This window comes from Mirounga leonina, unplaced genomic scaffold (genome assembly GCF_011800145.1).
Source record: "Mirounga leonina isolate KUSES-001 unplaced genomic scaffold, KU_Mleo_1.0 Mir_180, whole genome shotgun sequence".
Lineage (NCBI taxonomy): Eukaryota > Metazoa > Chordata > Mammalia > Carnivora > Phocidae > Mirounga > Mirounga leonina.
The window spans coordinates 696,358-709,774 of NW_023270469.1; the positions used below are offsets into that span (position 1 = coordinate 696,358).

Below are 13,417 nucleotides of genomic sequence, written 5' to 3' on the forward strand. Positions count from 1 at the left end.
AGCAGGGAGCCCGATGCGGGACTCGATCCCAGGACTCCAGGATCATGACCTGAGCCGAAGGCAGCCGCTTAACCAACTGAGCCACCCAGGCGCCCCAGGGCAAACATTTCACAACACTGGACTTGGTAATGATTTCCGGACGGGACGCCAAAGTCACCAGCAGCAAAAACTAGACAAACTGGACTCGTGACGATTTTCAAACACTGTGCATCAAAGACACTCCCAACCAGGTAAAAAAGGTAATCCACAGAATGGGAGAAAAGATGTGGAAATCATATAGCTATATCTGTATGGATCCAGGAATATGCAGGGGTACAGAGGACCCACAGAACTCAACAACAAGCGGCGCCTGGGTGGCTCAGTCGTTGAGTGTCTGCCTTCGGCTCAGGTCATGGTCTCAGGGTCCTGGGATCGAGCCCCATGTTGGGCTCCCTGCTCAGTGGGAAGCCCGCTTCTCCCTCTCCCACTGCCCCTGCTTGTGTTCCCTCTGTGACTGTGTCTCTCTGTCAAATAAATAAAATCTTTAAAAAATAATCATAATAAAATCTTAAAAAAAAAATGTCTAGGGACGCCTGGGTGGCTCAGTCATTAAGCGTCTGCCTTCAGCTCAGGTCATGATCCCGGGGTCCTGGGATCGAGCCCCGCATCGGGCTCCCTGCTCGGCGGGAAGCCTGCTTCTCCCTCTCCCACTCCCCCTGCTTGCTTGTGTTCGCTCTCTCTCTCACTCACTCCGTCAAATACATAAATAAAATCTTAAAAAAAAAAAAAAACTTAACAACAAAAACACAGCACAATCCAAAGCTGGGCAAAGGACCTGAAGAGACATTCGTCCAAATAAAATACACAGATGTCCAATACGCATTTGAAAAGATGCTCCACACATCACTCATCATCAGCGACATGCAAACCAAAACAAGAGTGAGACACCACCTCACGCCTGTTAGGATGGCTACTACAAAAAAACCCCAGAAAATAAACATCGGCAAGGATGCAGAGAGACTGGGACCCTGTGCACTGCTTGTGGGGGAAACAGCATGGCATCACTCACAGAGCTACCATATGACCCAGCAATTCCACTTCTGAAAGCAGGAGCCTGAAGACCTGTTTGTACACTCATGTTCGTAACAACATTATTCACAGGAGCTAAAACGTGAAAGCAGCCCAAGTGTCCATGTACAAGCGAATGGATAAGGGAAATGTGGTCCATCCATGTAATGGAGTATCATTCAGCTTTGAGGAGGAGGGAAATCTGACGCGTGCTACACGCTGGACCTCGGGACACTCGTGGTCAGCGAAACCAGCCAGTCACAGAAGGACAAAGGCTGTACAAGTCCACTGGCAGGAGGTCCGTAGAGTAGACACATCGGTAGGGGTGGTGAGTACATGGCAGGAGCCAGGACCTGGGGAAGGGGAGGCAGAGTTTCTGTGTGGGAAGAAGGAGAGTTACAGGGACGAGTGGTGGGGACGCCAAACAACATTATGAATGAATCTAATACCACTGGACTGCCCCTTAAAAATGGGTAGGATGGTAGCATTTGTATTTATTTCAGCACAACAAAATTTTGTTGAAAAAAAAATGTCAGTGTCCTAAAATTTACCTAACAGCTAAGCGACTACTACTGCAGGCAGAGGAGAATGGTGGGCAGGGAATGCACCCCCAGCTAACGATGGGAACGCACGGGTGACGCACAAGATCGTACTTGAGTTCGTCTGATTGGCGTGGGCACAAGGTAAAATGATAAACTGGCACCCAGGATGTGCCCAGCCTGAGGACAGGGTGGACCTTTGGTGGAGCAGGGCAGGCAGGCAGAGGAAGTGGATCAGACTGGCCAAGGCTGAGTGTGGACGACCGTGACAGCTCAAAGTCCTGGGAGCCCCCACACAAGGGGGTCTGTGCCCATGGTCAGCTCTTCTCCACTGGCCCTGGAGGGCTCACAAGAAACACGGGGGCAGGAGGAAGCCTGGGAGGGCGCCTGTGGCTCAGGCAAGGTCTGCCTAAGTTTGGGGCAAGGAGAACTAGACACCCAGTGATGCTCTGGGCAATGGTGGGGGCTGAAGGGGGAGGGGAGGATGCTGCCCTGAGCTGGAGGGAGAGAACCCCGATAAAGCTCCACTCCAAAGGCTCAGGTGCACAGGGACCACCTACAACCGAGACCCCCTGCTCCGATAGAGCCTTGCCCAGGTACCATGCAACAGAGGTCACCCTGGGAGGGGGCCAGGAGCAGGGAAAGAGTCCTCTGTGCATGGACCACGCAGGGCTTGCTGAGGCTGACGTACAGTATCAATACCAAGAGGAGCCCCAGGAGGCTGAACTAAGGCAGCAACAGAGGCCAGGGCCAGCCCCGCTGCAGAGAAGGCCATCTGCACCGGCTTGCCAGCCGCCTCCCCAAGCAGAGCCATCCTGCCTTCCCAGACGTTTACCGTTTCCCTCCCTCTCTCCTGTGCTTTCACACACAGAAGAGCGAGAGAAGAATCCGTCCTCAATGATCAAACAGCCAAGAGAACCAGATCTACGGCTGAGCAGGTGTTGGGGCTGTTACCCGACAGAGCTGGGAAAGAACGGGTCAGGGTGTGGGAGCCTCTCCTGGAGAAGGTGGACAATACTCCCCAACACATGCGGGATTCAGAAGAGAGGTGGGACCTGAGAGGAGGTTCTCTGCTATAAAGGCATGCCGGGGCTGAAACTGTTAGTGTGTGTCGACATTAACTTCCTGATTCTGAGAGTTACACTGTGTCAAAGTCATGAGGGTGAATTCTTTGAGGGGATCCCGTCTGCATCCAGCAGGCCAGAAAGGAAGGAGGCAGGAAGGAAGGAAAAAAAGAAAAAAGAAGAGTTTAAAGCAAACATGATAAACATCACATCTCTGTTGCAATTCTTTGCAGCTTTTTTGCAAGTCTCAAATTATGTCAAAATAAAAAGAAGTAGGGGCGCCTGGATGGCTCAGTCGGTTAAGCGTCTGACTCCTGGTTTCGGCTCAGGTCGTTATCTCAGGGTCCTGGGATCCAGCCCGCATGAACTCAGCATGGAGTTGGCTTAGGGACTGTCCCTCCCCCTCCCTCTACTCCTCCCCCCTGTGCTCGCACACTATCTCTCTTTTTTTTTTTTTAAGATTTTATTCATTTGACAGAGAGACACAGCGAGAAAGGGAACACAAGCAGGGGGAGTGGGAGAGGGAGAAGACACACTATCTCTCAAATGAATCTTTTTCAAAAAATAGAAGTAAAAAAATTATTTTAAGTCTTGAAACACAAAAACGGAGATGAAATAAAAGAACCACGAGTGGCCAAGCAGGAGCCCACCTCCCATGAGCCCACACTCCCCGCCTGAGGTGCACGGCTTGCCCGAGCTTTGCCCCAAACCCCTGGGAGCAGAGCAGGAAGGAAGAAGGGAGTTGCTGTTTAGAATGAGGTCCGTCCTGCCTGGGACAGGTGAGGAAGCAAGGCCATCCCGTAAAGACTCATGAAGGACAGAAGGTTTGCGATCAAGATGTAGGACTGAGAAGCAAGGAGCGGGGTAACTGCTAATGGGGGTAGGTTTCCGGGGGGGGGGGGGAACGAAAGAGCTCTGAAACCGGCCCGAGGAGCTGGTTAGGGCCTGGGCCTGTGCCAAATCCATGGAGTGGTTCCTTGTATGTTGTGTGGATTTTACCTCTGTGCAGAGCTTCAGTGGCCCCCAGAGCTCACCATCCGTGAGTCCTCTTGTCGCCTTTGGGGAGACATCGGGGTTTGAAGTTTATTTTGAAATGGGAAGTGACTCGAGCTGACTTGTGGAAAGTCCCTACTCCTGGAGAGTGCTTATTTTCCGACTGTTCGAAGGATCACAGAAAGTGTTGCTGAAGGGAACCCTGGGCCTTCAGACCGACTCAGAGGCCCTCTGCGGAAGTCCCCCGAGCTCCCCCTCACCTGGGACCGCACCCTCCAGCACTCGGCCTGTGAACGCCTCCTGCCGGAAGACGGGCCGGTTGTCATTCTGATCCACAACCACGATCTCCAGGTCCGTGGGCTCCTCCAGGGTGGCTCCTCCCAGGTCCAGAGCAAAGGCCCTTAGCTAGCCAAGCAGAGACGACGGGCTGGTGCTGTGCTCCCCAGATTTGGGTGGTTCCCACCAGGCCGTGCAAAGGGACAGCTAGTGCAGACTCGGTGTCCCGCTGGGAACACCAGCTTCAATTGGGGACAAACGGCACAGGGTAGGATGTGTGCATGGCCGAAGCAACCTCCCCGAAGACCAGCCCGCTGGCCCACAGCTTCCCCTATTGCCTTGGCTGCTGGGAAGCTCACAGCTGTGCTTTGTGTGAGACTGAAGGCACACTCTCACTAGCCCTCCCGCTTCCCTTCTGCTAATTGGTTTAGGCTCCTCTTGAAGCTTACTAAATACCCGAACCCTTAAAATTAAACCATTTCCCACACTTTCAGAGAGTGGGTGTGGTATCATTTCGAGGTTAAATCACGGGCTCTGATAACTCTGTGTAAGGGAACCAAGAGCTTGTTAAAGTCCGAGCACAGGCAATCCCAAGCCAGAAGTCTCCTCTGCCCTGGACATATTCCAGCATTTTGGAGAGGCCAGGCTGGGGAGGGCAGACTACTCTGTAGGGGAGCTCAGGGGTGTCCACGCTACCCTCTGCAGCCTCTTGCCAGTACCAGCCTGGCTCCTAATCTCCCTCCCCACCAGCCTCAGTCTCAAACCTCTCCTCCAAGGGGTGGGTCCTGTCCCTGGAATCAAGGGACTGCTGCCATTGGGAATTGCCATACCGTGGGATTCTTTGCAACACCCCATTCCCACCAGACGTAGCCAGGCTGGGGGCAGAGCTGGTGTAGGGGTGAAGACTACACCAGGGTCCAGTGCTGCTTTTCTGGGAGGCTGACAGCCTCCCTGAGCAGGACCAAGCCCCACCTCCCTGGGGCCTCAGTTTGTGCATGCTCATCTGTTAAATGGGAATCTAATTCTCAGCACCTTCTTTGGACTTAGTCCCAAATCCTTGTGCCTATCTCCCAATGAAGGACATGTGGCCTAATGCCCCAACCCTGGGACCAGGAGCCTGGTGGGAGGAGGCCCCCAGCTTCTTGCCAGCCCCCCTACAGCGGGCCCCACCCTGAAGCGGTCTGTCTTCTCCCGGTCCAGCATGGCATTCAGGAACACCTTCCCCGTGAACTTGTCGATGGAGAACACGCCCTGGGGCTCCTCATCCACACCAGGACCTTGGATGCTGTAGATGACACTGCCCAGGGGCTGCTTGTCTGACTTGATCTGTGAGGGCAGAACACAGGCTGGGGGAGATGCCCCCAAAGCCAGGGTCCCTCTCCTTCACAGCCTGACCCCTCCCCCAGCCCACAGCCCCAAAGGCATACCTGTCCTCAACCACATACCTTCAGGGACCCACCGGGGACAGCCCAGCCCCTGCTCTGCCCCGGACCGCCCTTGGCCCCCTCACCTGCACCAGTGGGTACGGGAGGCGCTTGTGGTTCTCAGATACACTAATGGGGGGGATGACCCAGGCTCTTCGCACACGGCCTGGCACGGCTGCCCGCTGCCAGGGGAATAGGATACTGGGCCTCTTCTGCGCAGAGACCCCCAAGGACAGGCCCAAGCTCTGCAACAAAGACAGAGACAGCTGTCAATCACACAGCATGCGAGCCGGGCCCCAGAGACCCAACCACCAGAGCCCTGAGCTCACGGCCCCGGGAGAGCCCAGCAGCCACACCTCAAGCCTGAAGCCCCACCGCCCTGCATCTGGCTCCTGTCCTCGCCTGGGGGTTCCCGGGACCAGGACCCAGGCCTGAATGCTTGCAGAGCGGCTGGGAGAAATGGAGGCTGCCAGGGTTTGGCGAGCATGGGGTGCTCAGGGCAGAGTGGGGGCTAAGGCAGCCACCGGGAACAACAGTTGGGGAAGGGGGGCTCCCAGGGGCGTTTTGTGTGAGCAGAGTGTGGCTAATGGGGTGGGGCAGGCAAGAGAGGCGGCTGCTGGGGGCATCCCTCCCCTTCCCCAAGGCTGGATCTGTCAGGGGTGGGGCCGTGGAGGCGACAAGCAGCCCCACCAGGCCTTCTCGGGGCTTCAGTTCTCAAGGGTTGGTCCAGGCTGACCAGGCCCATGCTCCGGTCTGAAGACTCCAAATGATTCCAGGAGGCGGGCCTTTGCGCAGGCTCTTCAGAGGTCGGGAAGGGCAGCCCCCACATGGCATCTCCTGGCTGCTCCGTGGGAAGGAAGACAGGCCCCGATTTCCAGGACGTCGGTAGGGATTGGAAACTGCTCTGAATTCCCGGTGCAGATGGACCCAGCCGCTGGTGGATGCGCAGGGCCCGTGGGGCAGAGACAGGACAGCAACACCAGGGGCTGCTGCCCCAGAACCATGGACCAAGGTCACACCAGTACTCTGGTTGCTGGAACCCGGGGATCATTCCTTCCTCCGTCTCCGGGAAACTGAGGGGCCTGGGGCCTGTAGGGCTGCCAAGGGAGGGTGGGGGGCATGTGGCACCCCAGGGGTGGGGTGGGGGCATGCAGGCACACCCCCAGGCCCTTCCCTGGGCCAGGCTTTGGGCTCAGAACCGGGGCCATGAAGGAGCATGGTAGGAGGGGGGCATCCATGATGCCGAAAGTCTCTCGAGACCCAGTGTCAGCTCCCCATGGTGACCACAGATAGTCCCACCTCACAGCTCAGATGGAGATGGAGGCCAGAAAAGGCGCCCATCCCATGAGTTAAGTGCAAAGCTGGCCACAGCCCCCAAACACATCCTGAATTTCCTGGGATGGCCCTGGTTTAGCTATGGGGTCTCTGCCGCAGGCTCCCCAGCAGCGTGGGCTCGGGCTCTGTGGCTGGCTGGGCACCTGGGTGTCCAGAGGCAGAGTCTGGCTGGGCTGGGGCCTGGGGGAGGGGGCGGGTCACCGGCTGGGACCCAGCTGGGTTTGGCTGCAGGAGAATGGGAGCAATACGCCCTCCAAGGCTGGCCACGCCTACCCCACAACACTGCAGGTGTAGGGGCGCCCTGCCCGTCCCCGGCCGGCTGGGGGCATGCAGAGGGGCTCCCCCGCCCAGACACCAGCCCTTGGTGCTCCAGGGATGGCCCTAGAAGCTCCCTGGCCCCACACAGGGTCTCCAGGCCCTTGGGCCCTTCTGGAGGGGGGCTCCTTCCGGCTCAGGTGGACAGGGGTGGCTCCCAGGGCGCCTCCAAGGGGGGCCCTGCTTCCTGGCAGCCCCGTCCCTCCTCAACCCCTTGAGCTCACCCCCCAGCCGCTGCCTTGGGCCACGCAGTGCACAGGGGGGCGAGCATGGGATGGGGTGGGACAGGACAGGGGCAGGAAGGAGATGTCGGCTGCCTCCACGCTCGTCCCCGGCCTCCCCCGCACCCAGCCAGGCTTTGTCTCTGTGCCCGGGGCTAGCACGTAACACATTTGGACACACTTTGTAGACAAAACAGCAGTAACATTCGAGCGACCAGTCATCTCTCCTTGTGGCCCCAGGCCACCTCCTCAGTTCTGGAATCCTGCTGCCTCCTCATCTGAAACCCCAGGGGCCTGGAATCCAGGTAGCTGGGAACACAGTTTATAGAAAGGACCGAGCTCCTGGCCGGGCCCCCAAGCCACCTGCAGCCTGACAGATGGCAACGCTGGTCCCAAGCCTGCCTGGGACAGTGGGGGCTTTCTCGCCAAAACCACGGAGCACAAACCACTTCCAGGTCAGCATGCTGTTCCCGCCAAGTGGAGACCTGCTGGCCTTTGTCATCACGCTAGTGGGGACAGCATCTGCTTCCTGAGCACCCCAAGGCCAGCATGGCGCTCAGCATCCTCCCCGGTCCTCCTCCTCTCTCACTTCCTGTCCCCCTGCCCCGGCCCTCTCTCAGCCCTCACAACCCCTAGGAAAGGGTGGTGACTGTCTCACGTCACGGTTCCCCAGCACGGGGCTCAGAGAGGCTGAGCCATTTGCTCAAGCCCACACAGCCAGAGAGCACCAGAGCTGGGGGCCCAGGGAACGGGAGTCTGAGCCTCCACCACTCACAGAAGCCTGCTCTAGAAGCAGCCCAGCCTCAGTGTGGAGGAGACTGGAGCTGGATCCAGAGCACTGGCGGGGGGGCACATTCCGCACACAGTCCTTGACCTCAGGCTCCTGGAGGAACAGGAGGGGACACACTCTGCCCTGTCCAGCCCACACAGAGCCTCTGGCTGCCCCCACCCGTCCCTGTCAGCTGCCTTGGCTGATGCTCCCAGATGTCCACCAGTGTGCTGTGGGGCCAGTGGGAGTCCACGGGCCCCAGTCTGTCCACGGCCCAAGTCCAGGAGGTCAGCAGAAGCCACAGAGCCTTGGCAGGGGCCCCCTGCCCAGATCAGAGGCTGCGGTGGGTGGGGTGGCTGGGCTGGGCCACAGCCCACTTCCGGCTATCTGGGGCATTGCTCAGCTAGTCTTTGTCCTCCTACCACCCCCTTCCCAGACGACGTGGCCAGCTGGGGGAAGGCCTGGGAGCCACCTGGGGGATCATGGGACATCTGGTGCCAGGACAAAGCCACACGGACAAAGCCAGCTCACACAGATCCCCAGCACATGGACAGAGGACAACCACCACGGAAAACACCATGGAGTGGAATGGGCTCACCTACGCCATCCAGCCTTGCTGCTTCCCATGTCAGGCCAGAGCCAATGGGCCTCATGGACCCATTTCCCCCAAATGATGCCCAATGACACCCCCATGCTCGTCCTTGGCCTTCCCCTTAACCAAGAATCTGAGAGCGCAGTCTGCAAGCTCTAGAGACACGGGCCATCGTCCCCTCACTGCGCCGGCCCCCAGCCCTGACACCCAATCCCAAGGGCTTCTGAGCCATAAAGCTCCCACTGCCCCCTGTGGGAATCTGTTCCACCTGGGCACAGCCAAGAGTTCTCTGCTTCTCTCCACCAGCCCCTGGTGTGTCCAGAACAAGGAAGGAGAAGGCCACGGCCCAGTCTCCCAGGAGCCTGGGAGGAAAGCCAGGTGCTCACCTGCCCTGGGTGGCCGCCCTGGGTGGAGAAGCTGCTGACTGGGGAGGCTGGGTGTCAAGTGAGGAGAGCTTGCTTTATCTCCTGGCACTGCTGGCCTTTAGGGGCCCCTGGGGCTCCCTAAAACCACTGCCAAGATTCAGACGGCAGGCAGCAGGTCTGCGCTTGGGTGGACATTGCTTCTGTGGCCCAGCTTCTCGGAGCCCTGCCCACCGTGTGACGTGATTGAATCCAGGGAAGGGAACATTTTCTCTTACCCTGCCCAGTGTAGCTGGGCAAAGCTTACAAAATGCAGCTGCAGAAAGGGGCTCGAGGAAAAGGTTCTGGGGTTAATCCTACACTTGCGAGTGCGCAGGCCCCTCCAACTCCGCTCCCTGCCCTGGGTTTCTCATGTTCTAGGGACCAGGTGGGAGGCCTGCAGCCTGCTGGAGTGTGGGTGGGGTCTGCACTCCCCACAAGCTTCCCAGGCGTGAGCCCCTTCCCCCCAGGCTGGAATCCGGACCACCCCGTTCCTGGATGGCCTGGCAGGCATCAGGCATGCCAGGAATGGACCCAGCTGTTGCCCTGGCCCACAGGCACCCCTGCATGTCCCCCCTGCATTCCCCTGCAGCTGCTGCTGCAAAGGAGGGGTGAGGGGCATAGCAGCGGGGCAAGTGGAGAGGAGCAGCTGTTTGCCCAGCCTGCTTCCCCCCTGCGGGCCACACCACCGCGGTCCCCGGCTGCCCTGCCCACCTGGGAGAGGACAGTGGCCCAGGAGCCGGCTTCCCTCCGCTGCCCCCGTTACTGTCACACTACCCTACCGTGGGGATGATGACCCCTCTCCATACTGAGGACGTGGCCACGTTGCCCTGGTGGCTCTTCACACTTTGCCAAGTCCCCAGGAGCGCAGCTATGGCCTCATCATCCTTTCAGAAGCCACGTGTCTCACCGGACGCCCTCTTAGACCCCCTCCCAACAGGGCATGGGTTCGCCCTGAATCATCCATGCCCCCCCATCCCTCTACCACTCTCAGGTGGGGTGGGGGCCCAGGGGTTGCCCAGCAATGGGGACAGTGTGGGCCAGCGGAGGGAGCCGACAGAGACCAGTTCTGAAAGTACACACTAAGCTTGCTGGCTGAGACTTCAGGGGACACAGGAAGGGGAGAGCCATGCCTTGTCCAAACCTACCGGTAAGCAACATATAATGCAGACTCCTGTCCCCAGGGCCCCACCCAGGGCCCCCCTGAGACAGCTCTGCCAAGCCCGGGCTGGCCTGCGGTGGGGGCTCACGGAGGTGGAGGAGGGGTACCGAGGAGCAGCCATCAGCTGCCATGTGGCCGGACAGGAGAGCTGGGTGGGGGAGGGGTGGGCAGGGTCCTGACCCAGTCCTAGTCCAGGGGGCTAGGAAAAGCTCCCCTCACACTGGCACTCATCTGAGCCACACTGAGTGCAAAACTTGAGTGGCCAAGCCCAAACCCCTAAAGTGTGTGTGTGTGTGTGGGGGGGGGGTCATTCTGCAATAGCCCCAGGGCGGGGAGAGGAATCTGGGAGGGGACTACTTCCCTCCCCTGCAGCAGAGTTCTCCTGGGGCCTGGTGAAAGGTCGACACCCCAAACCCACAGGAGCTAGTCTCCAGCATGTCCGATATACTGGGTCCATTCGCAAGGTGCGGTGGACTGCTGTTCCTGCAGCAGGGGGGGAGGGGGCATGAGAGGTGTGGCGCCTTCTGGAATGGACCCCAGTGCGGGGGTGCGTAGGGCCCTGCAGGGCAGCAGCCGGAAGACCCCCAGTGCGGTGTGGCCTCCCAGCAGAGGGCTGGAGGAAAGCAGGGTGTGGGCAGCCCCCTGAACTTGGGCAGCCCAGGCCTGGGCGGGGCGACTGTGGAGGGGACAGGGGAGGTTGCAGGGCAGGGGTGGAGGTGCCCAGAGCTGGGTGCCCCGAGGGACCAGTTGCTGGGGGCTCCAGCTGGTGGGCACCTGATCAGCTTCCAGCCAGAGCTCTGTGGAGTCAGGGGGACTCCAGAAGCCCCCAGAGCGGGTGCTCCTCCCCAGCGTCCGGCCCTGGAGCGGCAATCCCCTGTGGGCGTGAATGGGCTAAGCCCCGGGGCTCACTACCTGTCATGTGGAGGAGAACTACGGTCCTGGGGTATGCACAGGGCCCCACCACTGCCCGGCCCTGGCCCCTGGCCTGTGACCCTGACTCAGAAGGCAGGCCACGGGCTCCACGCCCAGGCCCAGCTGAGTGCCTGCCCAGCCCAAAGGGCCACCTCGGGGGGGGGGGGTCCATGGTGGGGAGAAGGGCTTCCTTCCACCCACCCTGCTCCCACGGCAGAGGGACCAGGGAACTGGGGGCGGGCCAGGAGTGTGGGGGTGGCAGGCTTTATGTGCCCAGGGGCCTGGCTCCAGAGCACTCCCAAGGGACAGTGGGTTCCGGAGCTGACCCTGCCCGCCGGGCACAGGGTGGGGGTGTCTCGGGCTCCACCCAAGACCAAGCAGGGTCATCTGCCAACTCAGCAGGGGTGTCCTTAGACATTCTGGTCTGCAGGCTCCTCCAGCTGGGGGTGCTCCTGCTGCGCCCCCTCGCCCTGGCGCTCACCACAAGCCCCACAGGGTTGCTGGGCGACCTCCGGTTAAGGGCCGGCCTGGTGGTCTCCCGGTGGCCACCCAGCTTGGCTGCCCGACCGGTCCTGGCGGAGGCGGTTACCCTGCCTCTACAGCTCCTTGGGGCACAGAGCGCCCTGAACAGAGCTGCCCATCGGGCACCCACCCATGACTCCTCAGCTCATGGGTGCCCCAAAGGTGGCCAGGGCCGGTGGCCCCGGGCGCGTTTCACTGTGACACCATCCGACAGGGCAGGGGGCAAGGGACCCCGCGCGGCCAGACGCCTTACCTGGGCCAGCAGCCCGAGGGCGAGGAGGAGCGCGATGTCCATGGGCCGGCAGAGTAGAGGCCGAGTGTCCGGCGGGCGGCCTCCTGCTCCAACACAACCCAGGCTGAGTGACAGCACAAGTGCGCGGGCGGAGGGGGAGCCCGAGTGAGTGACAGCACGTGTGCGGGGGCGGGGCCTGGACGGAAGTCAGCACGGGGGCACGGCGGGGGCGGGGCCTGCGGTTGAGCGACAGCAATGCGCGAGGAGAATGGGAGGAGGGTCAAGGGCGGGGCCCGGGCTGAGTGACAGCACGTGTGCCCCGGGGGCGGGGCCCGGGCTGAGAGCCCGAGAGCACGAACGGAGGGTGGGCCGGGGCGGGGCCCGGGCTGAGTGACGGCACGTGTGCCTCGGGGGCGGGGCCCGGGCTGAGAGCACGAGAGCACGAACGGAGGGTGGGCCGGGGCGGGGCCTGCGCTGAGTGACAGCACGTGCGGCCCGGGGGCGGGGCGGACATGGCCAGAAACAGCCTGGGGGGCGGGACGTAGGGGTCAGGCCGCTGTCCTGGGAGGCAGAGCTCTCGGGGTCCAGCGGTGAGATGAGGAAGCCTGCCAGAAAAGCCCGCGGTGGGTGGGGGCTGGGCTAGGAGCCCGAGAGGACTGAGTCACTCATCCATTCATTTTCCGTGTTGTTGCTCCCTGGATTCGCCAGTCTCACTCCTGCCTCTAGGCCTTTGCACTGGCTGTTCCCTCTGCCTGCAGTGCTCTTCCCGGGGCTGCTCCCCGCACCCAGGCATGTTGCTGGCCGCCTTGAGGGCTCTGTCTAATGGCCACTCCTGACCACCTGTCAGACACAGCACCCGCCTGGCATCTGGCGTACCTGGCATCTTGGGTCGCACTCTCTCCCCGTTGATCCTCGGGGCCCGCGCAGAGGAAGTCCCGGCACAGACCGAGCGGGGGATCAGCCCTCCCCACCCAGTGGGAGCCCTTCCTTTCCTTCCTGCTCTGGTTTGCGGGGTGGCCTCCCATTAGGTGGGCAGACCCAGCATGCAGGAATAGACGGTGGGGAGCGAAGAGCGGAGGAAGGACCCTGTGGGCGACGTGCCTTCTTCCGAGCGGGCGTGGGGAGTGTCCACGGAGCAGGCCCCGGGCTTCTGCTCTCCTGTCCAGGTCGTGGGCCGGTGGAGCAGGTGTGGGGCCATCTGCGCCCTTGGCCTGCTTGGCAGGAGGCCAGACTGCCTGCAGCAGGCTCTGGCAGCGACGGTCCCTGGCGCTCACTCCTCCAAGGTGGGGAGTTGGCGGGGAGCCCCTTCCGTCTCCAGGCTCTGAGGCCCCAGGCCTGGGGAGCAGCCCCTCAGGGCCACCGTCCTGCCTCTGAGGTTAGGGACCCTAAACGTGGGGGGGGGGCAGCCCTCTGAAGGCTTTGGGTTTCTGCCTCCTGGGACTAGTGTAGGGGGAGGTAGAAGAGGGCAGGTGGCTGAGCCCCCCTGGTTAACCTCAGGCAGTCTAACCAAGGGCGAGGGACGTGGCCCTGTGAGACCCCTTCCTCTCTCCCTCTCTGCCTGCCCTTCCTCCACGTTGCTCTTGGCCAATTGCCTCCCCCCCCCAACAATCTCT

The 13,417-nt window shown here is 60.9% G+C and overlaps 1 protein-coding gene across 1 annotated transcript in view; it reads right to left on the minus strand.

Moving 5' to 3' along the window:
* The window catches only part of CDH15 (cadherin 15), a 20,607-nt gene extending 8,689 nt beyond the window's left edge, over nucleotides 1–11,918 (minus strand). Inside the window, exons 1-4 of the mRNA XM_035024595.1 lie at nucleotides 11,826–11,918; nucleotides 5,430–5,588; nucleotides 5,090–5,245; nucleotides 3,904–4,048 (exon numbers count right to left, since the gene is read on the minus strand). Coding sequence (XP_034880486.1) covers nucleotides 3,904–4,048; nucleotides 5,090–5,245; nucleotides 5,430–5,588; nucleotides 11,826–11,867 — 502 coding nt within the window. The 5' untranslated portion in view covers nucleotides 11,868–11,918. The remainder of the gene's footprint in view (nucleotides 1–3,903; nucleotides 4,049–5,089; nucleotides 5,246–5,429; nucleotides 5,589–11,825) is intronic.
* Between the last annotated feature and the right edge of the window lie 1,499 nt (nucleotides 11,919–13,417).